We start from the raw sequence: 21806 nt of genomic DNA, 5'->3' as shown, positions 1-21806 counted from the left end.
TTTCAAAATGTAAACACGAAAACTGCTGTTAAAACTTTTTAAAGTAGTGAAAAAAAAGAGAAAAAATGGCTGATAAGACTGAAGTAAATTTCAAGAAAATTTTTTGTTTCTACTGGAGAGAGGAAAAAAGTAGGATTTTCTACTTGAAGTCGTCGGTAGTTCTCTTGATCTTTCCGACAGTTATAGCTAAGCGGTTACGTGCCACTTATCGTCGACCTCGAGTGCCAGCTCAGAGTGCACACCGTCAGGTTAGCATCGTCAGCGAGGCGTCGCCAATTAGCTAGTATATATTGCGCGTCTCGGTTTTATTCCATATCAACGGACTGGCTCGTTGGCGCGACTCCATTCACGTTGATTCGATAAGCATCGAATAGACCTCACCCTGTTTAGAGCATCATATCCATGTTAATTAACTTCAGTAGTACCTGAAAACATGTGCAATGAAATTTCTATCTGTTTTGTAATACGAGACTAATCACAACCTTAAAATCATCTCTCATGCGTGATATATTGGAGCATTTATAGCTCGTGATAAATCGGCTTGACATGAGGTCGTGACATGAACGGGTTACGGCAAGTATTTCTGGTGTGGACGTGCCTATCCAACAGCACTCGATCGTCTGGCCGTACAAGCCGATAAGTGTGTAAAAAAAGTGGGAAGAATGAGCGGAGGAAGATGAAGAGGATGGAGGGAGAGCGAAGTGAAGGGAGAAAGAACATCAGAAGATGAAGAAAGCGTAGTGGGTCGGCAAAATGGTCTGAGATGAGCGTGGTTTAGGTGGCGGTTTATAACTACAAGCAGTCACGGCTATAACCCTGGGACGAAGAGCATGACGGCGAATGTGTAGAGTCGGGTGCGTGGCCCACGCGATGCTCAGCGGCCCGTAGCCAGGAGCGGCTGGCGGCAATTAGTAGCGGGCCGCCAAGGGAGCCTCAACCTACAGCTCTTCCAGAATCCAACACTCATCCCACTCTCCATCTCAGTCTCCATTCGCCAAGAGACTTGATAGAGCCTATCTCAGCTTCTTCCACTCTTCTCTTTCTCCTCTCATCCACTCAAACGTTTCCCATATACTTGCTTGCGCTTCTCTCCTCACCTCTCTCCCTCACGTGCGCGATCGCGTTGCGCACGGGGTAAAGGGGGCACGGCCATCTCGTCGGCAGCGTAAAAAGAGGTGCACGGAGGTGAAAAAGAGTAAAAAGAGAAAAGAGATGTCGGGTGAAAAGAGAGGTCCAGGGGAGTAAAGCCGCAGGCTTTTTGTCCCGCCACCGTCGTTCTCCCGACTAAAATAGACGCCGTTTGGTTGGCAAAGAGAGACCAAAGTAAAGGAAATAAAACGAGAAAAAGTGAGATGCTGGTACACACCGTTGACGATGATGCTCTGTCGTGCTGGTGTATTTTCTTCGTCGTTTCTCTTTTCCGCTGGTATCTCTTGTTCCGGGACCTCGTTAGAGTGTACTACCAACCAGCAAAGTATGAAAAAAAAATGATAAAATCATAGAGTACAACTTGACAATTTGATGACTACACTCAAATTGAGACTTTGAAGTCTCAAGTGTCTATATTCCTTCTCTCTGATACTCTCTGTTGAGTGCTAATTATTTAAATCACACTATCCACCTTTTTCAATATTAATTTTTCAACTCGGGATAGTTATTTATATTACGCACAGCTAATCCTCATGCTTTGTCGACTCATTTCACTCTCGAGGTAATCATTCAAATAACTCAACGCTTTCTTACGTTATTTCTTGATATAAAGAATACTCTGATAAAAGTTTTACATTTAAAATTACTTAAGGAATATATATATGCTTAATGGGCTGATGAGATGTATGACTTTGCTGGAGATAATTTTATTCAACTGCTGAATTGTTGAGATTTTCAGATTGACTATTTTTTTTCTTCTCCCTAAGTGGTTGTAGTAATGACTTTTACATATTTTTCATTTTATTCTCCGAGTGATTATAATCTTTAGATTAATAAAAAAATTATTACAATTACACAATGTTTTATATAAAAATTAAAAGAAATTATGAAATATAGTTTGTCCTCGTATTTTCAATATAAAAAAATCAATAAAATTATAAAGCTCTTTTATTCAGAAAAATTACATTTATTGTTGTAGACTAATTATTTAAAAACAATTACATTTAAATTTTTATAGTCGTTCTTTGTTGTTCAAGTGAATAATGTACTTGTATCAATAATAGTTTTTAAAAATTATTAAATGAAAATTAAATCTTATTCTAGTCTGATTGAGATTAAAGAAGAGATGGTAAACAATAGTAGAAGAGCATTGAAATATTCCAATAAATATTTGATAAAGCTTAATTCTACTGAATACGTTGTAATTTTTTCACTAAAATTAATCTAATACAATTTTATCTACGTCAGACCATGCACTCGATACAATAAACGACTATTAATCTCCAATCCGTTACAGATATATTCAGAATGTGATTTTACAATCTCTGAATCTCATGAACGTAAAATTCTATAAAGTGCTTCAATAATGAACTTCCTTTTTCATGAAAAATGATATTTACAATAAAGTAAATAATATTCTTCAAACATCAACACAATATTTCATCCAAAAAATCGATAAATTTTCAGGGGAAAAATCATCAAATATCAAAAATATCAGAGTAATGTTGGGTTTGGTGTTTAAACAAATAACAAAATATTTGTAATTTACATAATTCAAAGGTTTCCTCCATGAAATTCCCGTTATTCCCATATACTATTCTCTTGCTCCACAAAACCGAGTGCAATATATGTATATCCCCGGGATTGTTTGTCGACTTGCACGTGACTGGGCCGAATTAGGCTCTCGAGAGCGATATCGATCGGCGCCGCTCTTTTGTACGCGACCAGGCGATGTAGTTGGTACGATCGCGCCTGCTGCGAGCAACTGAAGCCGACGTCGATGATGATAGAGATGGAGCAATGTGGATCGAATATTAGTGGAAGCAAGAGAGAATGTTGGTTTTGTACTGGGGCGATTGCTCCCTCTTGAACTACCACTACTGTCTACGTCGGGATCCCGTCGTTTTGGCATATATCCCGACGCGGGTGTTGAATCACATCTCTAAACACAGTAGAGCGAGTCTGTTTGCTCCCGACTTAACCATTCAGGATGTCGTCGTCCTCGCTACGGGAATCCTGTGAATCCTTTGAAGCTCCATGTTCACTTTGAATCACTGTGAAACTCTGGTGATGATGGCAACCAAATATATCTCAAGTCTATTCTCCATCTCAGCCTAGGGCATCTCATACATCGAATCGGCCAATTTAATTCTAGGTCACGAAGTTTTCTCGCCGGATTATCGATTGTCTCGTCCCCCGCTGACATATCAGAGAACAGACTTGTCCAAGAGAAAGAGAGTTTTCCTTTTGTTTCCCTTTGTCATTGAGCTTTTTTTCTTTTTATACGGCCTGTTTCACTTGCAATTCAGCACGTGCGACATTTCAAAGGGATGTTGTGTTCTTTAGATGCTACTGTTATGTGTGGCTCAGTAATTTATCTAGCGTAGATTTCGGATATTCGCGGATAGGAATAGTACAGAAGTAGAAGTGATAGTGAAAGGGGGGCAACGAGAGGGGGGGGGGAGATACAGAGAAACGGAAGAGAGAAAGAGAAAGAAGCGGCGGCATTTAAATCTAAAAACGACGGGCGGCAAACTCGGTACCCGTGGGTAATTGGAGGGTCGTGGAATTTGCTGGTAGAAGGCGAGAGCAGCTAAAATACGAGCGACGGTTTACTGTGAGAGGGAAAGAGGCGTAGAGAGGATGTCGACGGCGAGAAGAGTGAGAGGATTGAACGGAGGGGAATATGCCTGGGTCGCCGGCGGCATCGGAAGGACGTGGAGGGGAGGAAACGCTCGTCGACAGAGTGTGCGATGCGGGTGGTGTGGGGTGGCGGCCAGATAGCAACGACCGAAGGGAACGGGAGGAAGTCGGATAATCGTGTACACCGCAAATCCACAAGCGCCGGAAAAGGATAGAGTTATATCAACTGACAGAGATGCAAGCACAAGAGTAGTAGGAGGAATAAAAGGGAAGTAGAAGTGCGAAGCTTTACGTGTAATTGGATTCGTTCCTTTCGCAGCACATTTCTTTCCATTTCTCCGCAAGCCTTTCGTGTGAAATCGCACCAGAGGCGAATTAAGTTTCTTTTTCCTTTGTACTACTTGAAAAAGCCGGCGTCGAGTACTCGACGGATATGCCGGCGTCACATCGACCACACAGCTTCTCTCTTATCGTCCCTTAACTTTTCCGTTCTCTCAACTGACGTCAGTATCGCTGAGGCAGCCGGTCGAGTAATCTTCTCTCTCCTCTCACTCGCCTCCCCGACGACCTGACTACCGACGCTCGACTTCTACTCCTCGCGGGGACGTCTCTTCCGTTACGAACTTCGAACTTGCACGTAACCTGTCCGTCCAGCTTCGTAAAACTTGCACAACCTCCATCTGACTCCTCGACGACGTCCAGGTGATGTGGGTCTGTCCAGACTTCCGGGATTAGTAGTCCCCAAAGGACTTGACATAAGTCACTGTTTGTTTAATCATGTCACACGTAAACTCCCTCGAAACTTGGCAAACATGGAAACTATATAGAATAGTCATAAACCTTTTTTTCTCCTTTTTCTTCCACCAAACATCCTCTAATTCCACCAATTTGGTCTAAAGGTCCAATTGTTTTTAAATTTCTTTTTTGTCTTCAAAGATATGGCAAACTTTGGATTGCCTCGAGATCAAACTCCATTCATCGATTCTTATAATGCCATCAAGCAAACTTTCAGCTCCATTTATTTCCGAAAATTCTCTCAAAAGTGTGAAACATATTCTCGATCTGACCCCAGAGGGTCAAACGACTCACAAGTAGTTGGTATTCCGAGCATATTCAACGATGATTGAGAATAATTCCCAAACTCCAAGAAAACCTCCTTTAATGTTAATTTAACTCTTGAGGTTTCGAAGAGTTTCTTGGAAAAAAATATACCCGGGAGTGCCGAAATTACCCGATATAAGCCTCGGCACTCCTGGGAACGTGACTCGAGGCGTTTAGCAGGCCACAATCGTCCGGCTGGCGTGTTGATTCTCTGCTGCTTTGACTCTTCGAGGTAGCAATGTGTATATACACAATACAAGTATATACGTACTACATTGGCAGACTTAACCGACCCTATATCTATCCACTTTTCTCTATACTCTTTGCCATACATCCCCCTTTCTCATTCTCTTGTATTCCCGCAACGCTAACGCGCGGTTAATGAGCCACACGTACACGCACGCGCGCAGTCTAACCAGTCTGGAGGTTTTCTGCTTTCGTTGCTCGTATCATCCGCCTTCAAGGCACAATGCACGATCTGCTCAGCCAACGCGTTAATGATGTACTTCCAGACTTTGTCGCACGCGCTATCAGCCACACTGAATCACTTGTAAAATATTCTAATATACATATTAATCTTTTTTCATCAATACCTTCACAGTTCCATTTAAAAGTTTTTGTTTTATTCATCGTCAGACATTCACCAACTACTATATACTTTCAACTTTAATTTCGCTTTTAATCATCGATCTACTTTTCTCACACTACAGCTATTTACCACTCTAAATGCTCATGAACATTTAGAACTGCTGAGAGGATAGGTTTTAAGCTGGAGAATCCATATTGTTTCTTTCTTCCTCCACACGCTTCATATTGTCAGTTTTATTCGTTAATGAAGTCTGCTCTTATAAGAAAATTCCTCCGTGCTACACTGTAGACTGTGTAATTATGGAATGATTAGTAAAGAGTTTTATAATAAGAGAGTAAATAAATTACGGTAATGGTGATTAATGATTTTATTTAATTGGAAAAAAAAACTATTTATTAAGGGGAAATTTTTTTTTCATATGAATTTTTATTTAAATGGCATTGAAAGAATGCTTTTGTATTTGACATTTATTGAAAGTTGATGTTTTAATCATCTCCAAATATTTTGACATCTTTAAAGTTGAATTAAAAAATAGAAAATATTAATGATTGTATTGATAATAATTTTTTGATGGTATTTCTTTATTATTAATCATATTAGAGTATTGAGGGAAATAAGACGTCACTGACACTGCGTTTTTGTTATCATAAAACAATCGTAAAATGTTTTAAGAATAAACTTGAGAGTGTCTTCAATATTAATTTAGAACTTTATTCATTATTAATTGATCACAATAGCTGTTCGATTTACCATGATACTCATTCGCAGTCTTGTCGAGTTTTATTGTTTATTTATTAATCACAACAACAGAGGCTATGCATCCAATGACTTTCTATTGAATAATTAAGCCATATTCATTATTAGAATTAATTTATTTTCTCTTTCCAAGAATTAAATCTTTATTTTAAAAATATTGATACATCAGAGATTTATTTTTACAAAATTCAAAATTAATGTCGAAGCTTTTTATTAAATGTTCTGTCATTTTTATTTGTTTATAATAAATTTCTTTTTCATTTGTCAATATATTTTTTACGCAACAGTTTTATGATCTTTATTAAAATTCTTATTATTGTTAGTAGTATTATTATGATGATATTATCCAAGGTAGAATATTTCTCGACATTTTCGCCATCACAAGGAAGATCGTTTGACTTGAATGTTTAATGCCCAGTGAAATCCGTCCAGCATTATTGCGACCGACGGTCTCTTGGATCTCTTTCGCTTCTCACTACTCCATTTTACCTAAACAATGATTCGGATTCCCGAGTGAAATCCGATATCGCGAGTCACCCGGGAAAGTTAAGACGACGAGGGTGTACTTAGCTGAGACGAAGTGGTAAGGAGAAATGTAAGAGGATGTCTATGGTATACTCCAATGAGTTTGATTATTGTCTTTTTTTCTCGTTTATCAGTATGATCGAGTACTTTTAACTTTGACGAGATCATCTATTGTCGTAGCACGAGTATTTTTTCTTATTGAAATTTATTTGTATGATGTTTTATATTACAATTTTTTTTATTCATTTCAATGTAGCTTGAGGATAGATAGATTCTTCAGGTTTATTATGAATCTTTGATGTTTTTTTTTAAGTGTTTATTTTTTTAGAGCAAAAAAATTAATTGAAAATTTTTAGCAATAAAAAAAGATAAATTTTATGATTTTATTTAGTAAGTTAAAAATAAAGAGTAATTTTTGAAATTATACTATTCCGAAAATGATTGATTTTCTTCACAATAATGATGTAAATTTATTAAGTGTTAATTAAATGATTAATTAGAATTTTAAATGGAAAATAAAAAATAGTAGGAAAAGTATTTAGGTTTTTATGTAAAAATAATGTCGTTTATGAATGATCATTTGAAAAAAAAAATGAATATATTCTCGCGAATATTACTATAGCATCACTACTTTCTGTTAATCGTTCGTTTCCGTCTAATTACCCATACGTTTGCGTACATTTCTCTCGTTTTTTTTCTCTTTTACACCCTTTTACCAATTTAATCTACAATTATTGAACAGTATTTTCTCTCAGTAATCCATAATACTACGTATTATCAATTCAAATAATACCTGCGTACTCTTTTTTAGGTGTAATAATATTCATCGACTTCTTTTAGTCCACAAATTAATCTATCGAATACGATAATTCAAATGAAAAATTAATTCTAAATTTTTTGTTCTATAAAAATGCATCATATTTTCTTTTACTCTCTTCTAACACTAACACTTGCTTTCAAGTTTTCTAAATTAAATAAATGACGATAGTTTCATCACACGAATATTCCTACAGAGAGAAATCAATACGTAATGATCAGTAGGTCATGAGAAACAACAATATAAATTGCATCTAAGACATGTGGGTTAAATCTAAAAGCATTTAGGCATGAAAAAATAGAGTGTTAGGACCTTGAAGATAGAAACGGTCGGTGAGACATTAGAATAAGCCTTGGCGTGGGTCGTGTCGTGCGAAAAGCTCGTTGGATCACCCTGTAAGGGGTGAACAAGGTCCATCAATCTTTGGAGAAGCCGGGATGCACAGAAAACGAGGCAAGAGCCGTCAAGATCCATCACTCGACTCGCCAACGCGCGAGACTCAAGTTGTTCCCACTCCCATCGATCCTCAAGTCGAAATAAAGCCTGAGGCTAGAGAGGCAGCCTCGGTAGGTATAAGTGAAGCAGGCAACTCCCAAGTCTTTCGGAACATTCCAAAATATTTGATCGGAATTTCAATCGCGGCTTCTCACGGAATCGTCGAGTTGGAATGGAAACCACCAAATCGATCACAAGCTGAGCTCAGACCAGCTTTGCTACCAACTCTGCCATAGTTCTGAAGATGTCATTTCAATTTTAATACTTTTGGCTAACGGTACTTGTCAAAGAGAACGTGGTATTCTTAAATGAAAGAGAAGCAGTATAGTTAAAAAAGCACATAAAAAGATATCCTGGACATGTATGTACTGCGAAACGGGTGCGGTTGGATGCGTGACGCGGTAGAGCAAACAGAAATCCGACACGCTAACCAGACGAGTAGTGTATACGACGCCAACGGCATATAGTAGTTGCAGCATACACAAGGCATTTGGAGGGGGTGTGTGAAAGGTTAGAACGAGAGAACGCGTTGACTGTTCCCTCTTAGCCCCTGGCTTCCAGTGTCGTTGGCTGTTTGTTCGCCTGTGGGTGGAAATGTGAGTCGTTTTACAATAGAAGCCTTTTGGTGCTCATAGTCAAAGTGTACAGAGAAGCATCAGTTCTCATGGGAACATTCGATTCCGGATCAAGCAAAGGGATACCAGTCATAGTCAAGTAGTGGTAGTCGGATGTTCACTTGACTTTTTTTCTTTCTCTTCTTCATCCTCAGATAGACTCGAGAATTTTTTGCCGCGGCGAAAAGGATTGATACGTCCACGGGAACGTGGTAACGAGCAATCTCCAGAGCCGTCCAGACTGCAGTTATCCCATCCAAACCTAGACCCTCATCCTCATATCGGAAGAAACTCCCACAGTCCTTGGCGAAAGTTTTTAGCGCTTGGATCTTTACGGGACAGCCCGTTCGGCACTCTCTCACTCGTTATGAATTCCGTCCGGGCCGCAGAAGAGTCTACCCCTCCTTATTCGTCTGGTATAATACGCGCGGCGACGGTAAGCCGGCTGGCAGCTGCCTTCCGTGCAACCAACAAGGCTGGCGGTCTGGTCTGGCCCGCGCCACGACTCTCCATGCGTGGAATCTCCAGAGAATCTCTCTCTCTCTCTCGTTCTCCCTATCTCTCCTACTCCGTGGTTAAAGTACCAGTCACGCTCTTGCATCTCCCACTCTACTCCCACTCTCATTGATGGAGCTCCCTCTCGCGCACTTGACTCCCACACTTGCGCACAGCCCTTGACTCCCGCCATCACCCACACTCCTCGCTACTACGGTAGGCGGCGGCTGAACACCACCGTAAGCTCTCTGATGCCGAAGTTTCGTCCTTGTCGAACCATCCGTGTGTCTCACCGGATAACTATTGACGGCATCCCGTCCCGCTTCGGGCGAGTTGGGGTCCCGTTCGAAGCCAGGGAGCTTTGAGCGCGATATGAATCTTTTTACTCGTCGCTGCCTTGTATTTCGCTCTCTTCTCATCTCTTCTCGGGTCGTGGCTCATGCTCTGAAACGCCACCAGACACTGACGACTTCCGAGGTGAAGAGAACTGAACTGACATCCTGCGCGACGAGATTGTAATAATTTATTTGGTTTGGAGAGCAGCGCGGTCGAAGGGACTGAATCATGTTCCACCACTGCAAGAGTTTGTGTCAAGGATCGTCTAGACGGACACCGAGTGTTGGCTTCGAGGAATGAGACTCAGGTAGTTGGACAGATTACATTACTTCTGATTCACTTGTTCCCCTTTGTCAAAAGTCACTGATATCTACATTCATTTATGCTCTTATTTACTTCGTAATTATATTATAACAATCGTACACTGCCTTCATCTTTTCTCGTAATACATCAAAGAATTCATTTTTTGTTTGCTCGAACTTTTCGTCAAATTCACTGGTTTTAACTTCAATTCTGGTTTTTAATATTTAACACTTGCTAGTGTTGAAATTAAAATTTTTCATTTTGGCGCAGTAATGAAGTAACCATTGAACAAATGATCGTTGAATTAAAAAAAGAATTATAAAAAGCTGTGAGGCTTTGATGTCAGTGATGTATTAATTATTCTCTTGAATCATCCATTCATTTTATATCTATCATATTCGTTATGAATAGGAAAAAGATTGTCATTGATAGAAAAAAAAAGAGGAAATATCAGTCATGATAGAGTTTTTAAAATTAGTTTGAATATAATGACGTTAATCGCAGCTATTTACAAGTCTAATTTACAGCTACAATATTAGTAAATAAAATTAATGATTTAATATAAAACAAAGAAAACCATCGCAATCATTTCCGACTGATAAAACAATACTTGATAAAAATGGTGCTGATTCAGATCCAGCAAAGGCATAAAGTTAGATAATGAGCATCTGTTTTTCATTGCTCTATAAATTTCCCTTTTTCGTGTAGAAAAAAAATTTATTAAAATCACTATCAATTAGATCAAAAATATTATTAAACAAGTGTTTGTATTTTTATGGTCGAGTGAAGAAAATAAGAAATCGGTGACTGTGATCTTGATTTTATCTTGACATGATGAATCAGGTTCCAACATATTTTTATTTCTATTTAATTAAATAGAAAATTTTTTTTCAATTCAATTAAAAATAAAGCGAAAACAATTTTTTTATAATGAAAAGTACTTCTGAATAAAGTTGTTATAGCTGTGAAAAAATTGTTGATCAATTAAATTTTTTTTTAACAAAAATCATATCAATTATCAAGTTGATGATTAATTTTCAGAACTCGAGAAATTCTGGAGAAACTGAAAATAAGTTTAAAAAAAAAATTATTTTACAAAGAAAAAAAAAAATAATTGATTAGAATAAAAAACACATCTCGACGTTTACAAAGGATCTCCAATTTTCGTCTACCGACGCTAACTTTTTGGCACGATTGGTTTTTTTTTCCCATCAATACAACAATAACGATTGACTTCCGGTCAGGGAGATTTAGATGTACATACTTTTGTGTATTTTTATCCACATAATATTTGTTGGAAACAGCCTTATCGATTAACCGTACTTGTATCTGTGAACAGAATATTCACGAACAAAGCTCGCGAATGATCGATGAAAATCCTGGAGCAAAAGTAGTATAGCAACGATTGGCAGTAGCAAGAGTACGAGAAAGAGTAAAGCTTCAATATAAATCCGTCGATAAGGAATGATTCGAAGACTTCTTTGTTCTGTCGCCAGAGACTAAACACTTTTTATTTTCTCTGCGTCGAAGATTTCTCTCTTCATACTCAAGCTCCTTTTTTTTTTCTTTCCTTTGGTCTTTTTCTTCTTCTTGTATTCCTTAGTCGTGTCTGGTTGAGACGCGGCGTATCTCCATCCCTTGTGCTCCCATTCACCTTCTCCCTCTTCACTTCCTTGCGGTTGTACTCAGAGAGAGAGTGTATATCTATACGACTATTTCTCTGGCAGGCATCCCGCTCGCGCGCGCGGCACTCAACAGGGGTCGGTCGTTTATCTAAATGGCTACTGGGTGGCCTGGCTCAAGCTTCAACTCACTCTCTCTCTCCTCATTCCCCTTCGACTCTCGCCAAACCAAAACTAACCCAATCGTCCTTGCTGTTCTCTTCCACTTGTCTCTCTATACACACATCTCTCTTCTTTCACATTGGTTAACTCACGTTTTTTACACCTCAGTCCTTTTTGTCAACAATTTGTATAAAAAATAGGAGACAAAAGTGGCTAGATTGGATGTTTGGCGGAATAGGATTCAAAAGCAATCGAGAGTTCGGATTAATTGCGGCTGCAACGATGTGGGAGAGCAGGCATCAGGGTGGTAGGAATAAACGAGCAGCGAGAGCGCTTTGCGAACAAAATGAATTTATATCACCAAACGGTACACAACCCTCTCACTTGGTCGCTTGGGACACAGCAAAATATATACACACGCGTCAAACGCGCTCTTTCCACCTCTCAGTAACACCACGGAAACGTGCCTATCCCTTGCGAATTTTTTTTTTTTTTAAACCGATTCGCAAGCGGCCATTGTGCGTGCTTTTTCCACCAACCGCGCTCTCGTTTAAATTGCAAACGCGCATACAACCAACGTCAGGTGGGCTTTTAAACCACCGTACCCGTTTACCATTTTTATCTAACATTTTCCACGTACAGACTTTCCTCCTTTTTCTTTCATTCTATTCTCTATTTTAATCATTAATTAATCATCGGCTTCATGGCGCATTCTTGTTATACTTGGAGAAAAAAATGCTATCGATATTCAATAGTTTTTATTTTTTCATTTTATTTAGAATATAATAATTGATATGGTAATATTTCATACCAAAATGCTCTTCTAACTAATTGTCTGATGTTTTAAATAAATTACAAAAAAATTCTAAAAGTAAAATATGTAATGTTTATCGATTGATTATTTATTTAATAATTATATTATCAGTTTAAGCTGTACATAAAATAGTTGACCATCAAGATAGAAATTCCACAATAGAAAATAATTATTTGCAATAAAAAGATAAAAACAGCTTATTAGTTTTTATATGAATTACTTCAAATCTCGACAATCTATCTCTTTACACAATTAAAGTGAGATCTAAAGAACTCAGTTTACTCCAATCCATCTCCTTTAAACACATAAAAACTCTGGAAAAAAAGATTGCAAATGATAATTTATTTAATTTCAATTCAAACATAATTATTATAATGAGCAAGTTGGAGAGAAATACTCACAATTACGTCAATGAATCCTGCGAAAATGATGGGTTTAATCAATGTACAAACGAAGGGTTGAATTATCAGAATTTTTCGTCCCCTCAAATTGGTGAATTTCGTGGAAAGTAACTTGGTGAGTAGAGAGTAGAGATAATTTCGCAACATTGAGAATTTTTTGACTTTATATGGTCGGAAGAGTCGAAAGGACATGTGAGGTAGTATGTAGGACCAATGGGATCGTTTTGACCTTTTTTTCCCCCACCTCTTGAATTTCCGGGAGGCCCTTGAGAGTCACAAAGCCTCGAGGGACTGTGTGGAATCTCGAGAGCATGTGAGAAAGCACCGAATCGCACGATGGCTTCCGTGAAAATGTTCAGCGGCGCCGGATAGTCGGATGAATCCCTAGGCACTCAGTAACGTCATCCATTGGACCTTGCTGGCTTATCAGTATACTTTGGTCACTGTGAAAGCCAGGCGATTTGAGGCACAGTAGAGATTATGCTCGGACTTTATACTATCTAATGTAGTGGCTCTCTAAGCTATTACTCTCACCGCGATCGATCATAGCAAAACATGAATATTAACGACGATTTGATCGTGCTGGTTTTGAGATTGCTGCTTAATTATCATTATTGCTAAATGGCTAATGATATACTATATCATATCGATAAAAGGGTTTACACTCCAATCAATTATTGCAATTATTTATAGAAAAATATTTATCAATACCATTCATTAAATAAAGATAATGTTATTTTTTGTTTAATAATTTCACAATTAGTGAGTGTTAGTAAATTGAAAATGTGCATTTAGAATTCCGTTTGAATAGCATATTAATCTTACTAATTTGAACTCGAAATTTAAAAGGCTTATGAAATGCCCTTTGATTGAGGCAAGTCAAACGCATCTACATTGAATGATGATCAGGATCCGACTAGATAAGTCTGTCAACATTATTAACAAACATCCAAATGTTAATGAAAGCAAAGTTTAAATTTTTTTATTTATCAACATACACATTAATAATAATAATAATAATAATTATCATTGAGTTACAAATAATTAATTATCGATATTAATATGTTTCAGTAAAAAAAAAAGATATTAATATAAAATTATTCATCAAATGAAATAACTGGAAATATCTAAAGGAAGTTTTAAAAAAATATTTAAAAGGAAGTTTTAAATAAAATAATTTGATGAAATATTCTGGATAAATAAAATAAAATGAACAGTTGTCTCGAGTTAAATTTAAAAAGATATACTAATCAGTTGAATTGTACTTGTAAATATAAAAAATGCAATCTAGTGTAATCGGAAATGAAAAAACATTCCATATTTGATGCACATATGAATAATCCTTACAGCTGTCAGTTTTTAAATAATGAAATAACATCGAATAAAGAATAAGTTATGGATTCCGAGGTGATTACATTAGATTATTATCGCTGAACAGTGGGATTTGTTTCAATCAATTGGTTCTGAATATAGCCAGTAGCAAACGGAAGACTGAACTCTCGGGGCGTTATCGTGCGCTTTTGAATTGATCGATAGCTCGCAGGCGATGTGTAACCGCGACATTACAAAAACAGCTGCGATTGCATCGCTTGGCAATGTATGTAGTCTCCAGCCTGTCGCTCTCAATTCGTCCGCCTGCATGTAGTTTCTCTTCCATTCCCTCTAGATTCTCGTTTGCATACTCCCGCAGCTCGTTACATCCTGATTTTTGTCATTCAAAGCCATACCAAAAGACACTGCTATTTTTCGTGAAACTTTGGAAATATTTCGATTCTTTTGGTAAATGTAGTTTGTTTAAAATAAATTCGATGTGAAATAAAATGGAAAGGATTCGGAAGTAATGCATTTTAAAAGAAAAAGATATTTTAGAAATTATAATTTAGAGTAAATAACTAAATAAAAAATTATTTTAATAATAATTATTTTTTATTACAAATGAATAAAAAAAAAGATCCTGTTATAAATTATTTATTGAATTGTTATGACTATAATTATATTCAATGAATATCAAAATAATTTTGTTATAAATAACTTCATGGAATTAAACGATTGTATATTGTTTATAAAAACTGTAATCAATAATTATATTGAAATTATAGTTATTCATTATTTATAATTTAAAAAGTTAATTTAAAGTAACCTTTTTTGTAATAAATAGGTTTCTTCTTTTATATTTTATAGCCAAGTTTCTGTCTATGTGTTTGTAATTATCCAGCTTCCTTTTAATTAGTGGTTTTCTGATCTATTAAATTACTCATCGAACTTCCGGAAGTAGCTTGAATAGTTTTGCCTAGGGTCACACAGCACACTTAGGATCAGTTCATAAAACAATGGGTAGTACATAAAAAAAAGTGAAGTACATTTTATTTACAAAAATAGAATGAACTAGGAATAATGGTAATTAGATGGTTGAAACATCTACTTATTCATTAAAATAATTATTACTTGAAAGAGAATACGTGCTTTCCTTATCAATATAAATTATTTTAAAAAAATAATTGTCACACTTGCAATAGATTATACATTATTATTGGTGTTAAATGTTTTTTTCAATTCATCGAGTTTATAATGTTAGGGATATTATGCAGTTATTAAAATCTAATAGCTATCTTTACAATTAAAAGTTTGTAGTTATAATTATTTTTAATCATGATTGTATATTATTAATATATCTAGCTGTGAGTTGATAGCACGAAGTGACAATTCTCTATGTTCTACATAGTTCAAGACTTTTGAAATAAATTTCAATCATTAATCTTTTGAAAAAAATTATTAATCAACATTGAAAATGATTTTTAATAAGTTTTTTGAACTATTCGTAGTACGATAACCGTTTTAAAAAAGTCATCTACAAGTAACTTAATAACATAAACACCGATAAAAGTTGTGAGCTAGCTTCTGAATGCAGTTTCCGTCAATTCTTATCATAAAAGTAAAGCATGTCAGCAATAAAAAAAAAGTATTTTCCCTCGAAAAATCGTAACCTAAGAATAAAAAGCATTATATGGTTTTAGTTAGTGATGACCTCGTATCCGTTGCACACGCTCGTTACACCCCCAACACGCATTGCGTGACGTAGGGGGCGACAGAATGCCTAACACACGCCTCATGCATTCAGCTGTGAATACCCTTCACACCCTTCCTCTGTGGTATTCCCTCTCACTTTGCTATTATAACTCCTGTATATCGGCCAAGCACACGCTCGTATTACTGAATATGGCGACGATATATTCTACACGTGCATATACTGCTGCTGCTGCGGGTTATCGTTGCTCTCAAACATTGCCTACCGACCCGATAGATTTGCTTGCCACCCAGTTTCATCCCCAACCCTATTACCACAACCAACCAACTGCTAGTTTCGTGCATGGAATATCCATGACTAGTGAAATTCTACGCATTCAATTCACTTGGAATTTACATTTTATCAACTAGATAACAAGAAATATACTCAACTACTTTTCCCTTTCATTCTTTTCATTATTTACAACAACCAAAATTCGGCTTTCCAAATGTTTAAAAATACTTTTGGATTTGTTTCGGTTGTTTCTTTAAACATGTAAAAGTTTTCGTCACAAGTTGGAACAAGCGGTCACCCTAAATATGAGGGAATGTTACAACGGTCTGACCGCAACCCCTTAATTGGACTCGTAAGCTCCCCTGCACGAGTTCAACTTTACTTCAACAGGTGTTTAGGGAAATACAATAATGTCACGCACGCGCATTCTACATCTTGAGAGTCGTAAAGTTTCAAGTTGAACAGTTAGGTATATAGTAAGGTGGTCAGCCTTTGTCTGATCTATCGATTCTTCTTCCACTAACCTCCATACATCACTTTCACTTCGATTTTCATTCATCCCCCTACTCTTCGCGTCTATACTCATTTTCTCTTGCAATAAACAACTCAAACTTAACAAACTAAAATAAAAAAAAAGACAATTATCTTAACAACTTATTTAAGATCAATACTTTTCAAATAAAATAGAAAACTTATTTAATAATAAAAAAAATATTTATCAATGTATTTAAAGTGTTACTTGTCAGGATAGAATTAATATTTATTTATTTATTTATTTATTTATAAAGTTTAAATAATTGTTTGAGAGATAAAAAAAAGAACATGTTGTGTCGTATAAAAAATCGTCGTCCACTTTGCCGACCCAAGGTTCCAGATCCATTCCAAGTATCTCGAGTGGTAAAGGTAGGAATCCCAGTTCTGGGGTTTCTACCCTTGATTTCCACCCCAACGTAGTTCAACAACCCTCCACTAGAGGTCTGACTCATACAGTGAGTCTTTGGACTGAAATTTAAATTTTCAAAACATTGATTTTCTCCAAGCATTGAGCGTAAATTAAAATTTTTTTCATTTATTTAATTGCAGGCTCTAAATGGTGCAGAAGGTACAGTGCCTGGAAAGGTCTTCAAGAAAGTAGCCATAGTGGAGAACTTTTTTGACATCATTCATGCCGTCCACGTTGATCTAGAAGGTCGTCCTGGGAAGCATGCGGGTCAGAAGCGCACCTACAGAACTGTAAGTCGATACAAAAGTATTTTGAACAGCATACTCGAATAATCAATAATAAAAACTCTAAAAAAAAATGATAAAAATCACCAAACATTTAAAGCTATTGAAGAATTAAATTAATTCAATTGAAAAGTAACAATTAATGATTGGAATAATTTTTGGAGCATAAGAGAATTTATTTTTGTTGATAAAAATGCAGTTAATGATCCAATCTCCTAGAAATATTTCCTCTAGAAAAATAAATCGACTCACGCATGTAGACCATATATTCACACGTCATCTCCCATGTTTTGTCGCGTATTCGCGAAAATATCTCTCTAGAGTACCGTATCGTTTCTTCTTCTTTCCTCATCTCTTTTCGTCTAGCTCATTCGTTCTCCCTTGCTCTCCTTCCTTTGGTCTCTTTCGCTCACTAGTATACTGCGATCTGCTTGTGATTCAAAACCTCAGGACACTTGTTGCATTGCCTGCTTATACACAACTTCTCCCCCCCTTCACACACACACACACACACACACACATACACGTACACATCGAATGTAAATATACATTTGAATGTTCTCACAACGACGAAACTGTTTTGCGTAAGGTCGACCTTACACGTGTACAAGATCTATTGAACATGTCCGTGAATCTCAAGGATCTAATATATTTCGGTGAAGCTCTTGGACTTGTTGTTAACACGAATAACTAATAAATTCGGTAGCACAACTTGTCTATTCCTTTTTTAACTAAAAAAAGGAATATGTTTGTCGAAAATTTAAATTAAAAAGCAATTTTATTATAATTCATGTTTATTTCGTGCTACGTAATACACTGGAATATAAAACCCCCAGTATTCCTGGGAATAGAAACTCCTCTCGTCCTTGATTGAGTTACGCTACCCCTTACACCTTCTCAGAGAGAAACGTTTCCTCTTAAGAGGCAGAGAACATGCCTCCGGCCGCATACTTTCCTCCGGATGACATCAAAGTTTCCCCAGCTTACTGACAGTCCTTTCTTTCTGTCTCTCTTACCTCTTCTCCGGCTTCTCATCTGTTCTGTATACGTCTTAAAACCCCTCTGGTGCTGATATAATGATGTAAAATCAAAGAAATGTATATGAACACAATTTTTCTTTGATAAAATTTTGAGAAAAATTCAAGATACTTTTAAAAAAGAAAAAACAAACCAGATTGATAAGTATGTATTTATTATTTCTGTTTTTTCATTTATTTTATTTATGTTTTTAACCCTTCCAATACTTTACTTTTCATCCTCAAGAAGCAATCTGTTTTAAGCGCTTTGCTGCTTTGTATTCCTTTTAATTTTCTAATTTAAATTTGAAAAGAATTCCATCGAATGTTAATTGAGTTTTGACATAAAAGAACGTCAATTTTTTGAATTCATATTCACTTTAATGAAAATTAATTCTTTGTTTATGATAAATCCATGTGGTTAGTGCATGGAGAATAATTTTACACTAAATCATATTCAAAGCTATGCATCAGAATTAAAATAAATTAATAAATATAACTGACTCAAAAGTTACAAAATCTTTTTTTCTTAATGGAATTTTTTTCAGATAAAAATTTTTTTTTTTCAATATTCCTTATGTTTTTACTTTAAGCAAAGTTTTAACATCAAAAATAAATTTTAAATCGCAATGAAAATTTAATGAAAAGTGATACTTAAGGATAAAAATTGATCATAAAAAAAAGCTTTTTCAATTTCTTAGTCATAAAAATTTTTTGATTCAATGTATCGAAATGTGAATAGAGTTTTATTAAAAATAGTTGTTGAGGAGGGATTAAAAATAATTTAGAGTAAATTTATAGAATGTGTTGTTATGCATAATTTTTTTGCTCTAGATAACGGAGACTTATGCCTTTTTACCTCGAGAGGCAGTGACAAGATTTCTCCTAGGTTGCACAGAATGTCAACGTCGTCCTCGAACTCCAAGCCCAAGTAATCTTCCTAATCAATCGCAAGCTGCAGCGGTGACGTCAACGTCAGTAGTGGGTACTACAACAGGAACTGTGACAAGAACTCCTCGGAGCCCCACACCAGCTACTGCTCTTTCAGCATCTCCAACACAAAGCATCCTGCGACCAAGAGAAGCTAGTAATCCACCCGAGAGTAAAAGTTTATTCAGCTACAGGCATCCAAAGCATCATAGAAGTGCTGTGGTTTCTAGTGAAAAGGTGGACAAAGACAAGGAAGTAGAGAAAGAAAAGGAGAAGAAGAAAGATAAGGAAAAGGAGAAAGACAAAGAAGAAAAATACAATCCTCTGAGTATTAGTAATTTGTTGAAGAAAGAACCTTCAAATAGTTTCACATCAACATCAGAGAACTTGGTAGAGTCGCGAAGCACACCAGAGTCTGATCGAGCAAGCTCGAGGAGTTCAGCATCCTCCAAGAGGAAAAGAATGCTTCCAGAAGGTAGAACACCATCACCCACCCTCTTGTTACCACTTCCTAGACCATGGAGTCCTGGTCTAGATCCTAAAGACACTCCAGTAGACTACAGTCTTCCCATTACAACAACGTACCTGAAGCATCAGCAGAAAATCCTCGCTGAGAAGAACAAAGCAGCTGCAGCCGCAGCTCTAGAGGAAGCACAAAGAAAATCACCAGTTCGCGAGACGCAAAATGAAGATAAAGATCGTTTCTCTCCTGCTGCAGGACTGATCGATACCAACCTCAATTTACTTGCTACTATCCAACACTTACACTGTCAGGTCATGATGGCTTTGACTGAGAGACTTAGACCCTCAGGTCTTCCTACGTCTTTAATGTTACCACCAAGTACTCCAGTCATGCCCACTGGATTTATCGCTCCAGATATGACCTTTTCTCCCGCCTTTACACATCACCAATCCTGATGCAATCGGCAGAATTCTTTTACTTATTATTCCTCATAAATATTTATAATTCACTAGTCTCAGAAATTTTCATTACTTTTTAGTTTACTTACAGCATTGAGCAATGTTACATAAATTTCTAAATCTATTAAAATAAAAATATTTTTCTCTTATATTTTTTAAATACAAAATCAACATCTAGAATTAGATGAATTAACGAGGATTAACTTGGTGGAGTTGGCCTATAGACTTAATGATTGATAAATGTATAATTTTTTAATAAAAATAAATAAAATAAAAAAAAAAATTGTAAATTAAATTTTCTTGGCGTAAAAGTGATTTAATAGTTAAGTTAAAAGCCCATGACACAAAAAGAATTACGGGTAACTTTAATAGCTTTGTAGAACGAAGTTTAAATTTTTCAAAGGTGGTATCATCTTGGTGTTTTTTGTGTGTGATATTTCACCAAAGTCATCCACACGTAGAAAATGTAAGACGTGTTACACTGCATAGTAAAGTACTACTTGCTGTAAAGGGCCAACTTCATGTGTAACTTAGTTTATTTTTATTTTTGTCTTCTCCAACATTAAGTCTTACTTCTTCATGTATTATTGATTAAGAACAGCTTCTTGTACAGTAGAAAATAGTCGCTATGTGATGATGAATTAAAGTAGTACAATAGTTATTTAGGCCTTAAGATGCTTCTAATGTACTAAAAAAAAATGTTTATATCTAAGAGAAGTCTAATAATTGTCGTAAAATATTGATACAGATTCATGCAATATTGAATAAAAGTAATTATTAATGAATATAAAAAAGAAACTGCACAAAATGAAGATTCATTAATTAAAGAACAGATTATTATCATTTTTGTACATAATCATTGTAAAAATGGCAATTCTATCATAGAATCAACTTATTGTTCATTATTAAAATTGTTATTAATACCATTATATTAACATAATTATTATATTTAAATTGCAAAATAAAATAGAAAACTCCTAATGTCAAATGAATACATCTGTCTTCCTATTTATTGATCAATTGTTTGTCATCAATCACAATTCTTTTATCTATCACTTGATCTCTTTCCTTCCTATCTTAATTTTTGACCTTGGTATATGTACTTAAACGTTCATCGACATCACCCTCATACTTGGAACGTTGAGCAGGAAATTTAGGATCTGATAAACAATACATCTCACCAATAAAAGACTTTATCATTATAACTTACTATTGTTTTTTGATAAAAATTTATGAATTTTCTAAAAATATCTATTGATATTAAACATTTTATTTTATTAACAATTGACTTGAATGAAATGATTGGAAAATATTAATTAGTTTAATTCATGATAAAATTGGAAATAATTTTTTTTTTTTAATACACAGTTAATTTAATTGAAACTTATTTTAGTGCATTTCATAGCACATTTTAGTAACTTTTATTGTAAAAATTAATGACTTTAACAACATAAAAAATTTTTAATTATTTATTATCAACTTATTTGGATTTTAATTTGTATCTAATGAATCCAGTCATCATGCTAAAATGTTATTTTTTGGTGGTCTCAATGGCTTTGTTGAAAACAAATTCCAAACAAAATTTAAACGCA

The 21806-nt window shown here is 35.7% G+C and overlaps 1 protein-coding gene across 3 annotated transcripts in view; it reads left to right on the top strand.

Moving 5' to 3' along the window:
- Positions 1–21033, top strand: part of LOC118069145 (uncharacterized) — a 56473-nt gene extending 35440 nt beyond the window's left edge. For all 3 annotated transcript variants that reach the window (XM_035087030.1, XM_035087031.1, XM_035087029.1), the window contains 2 exons: positions 17204–17353; positions 19198–21033. In XM_035087030.1, the coding sequence (XP_034942921.1) occupies positions 17204–17353; positions 19198–20211 (1164 nt within the window). In that variant the 3' untranslated portion in view covers positions 20212–21033. The remainder of the gene's footprint in view (positions 1–17203; positions 17354–19197) is intronic.
- Positions 21034–21806: the final 773 nt, after the last annotated feature.

The sequence above is a fragment of the Chelonus insularis genome, unplaced genomic scaffold (assembly GCF_013357705.1).
Source record: "Chelonus insularis isolate UGA/USDA-ARS -01 unplaced genomic scaffold, ASM1335770v1 contig_406_pilon, whole genome shotgun sequence".
NCBI classification, from domain to species: domain Eukaryota; kingdom Metazoa; phylum Arthropoda; class Insecta; order Hymenoptera; family Braconidae; genus Chelonus; species Chelonus insularis.
This window is presented reverse-complemented; position numbering and strand designations above follow the sequence as displayed.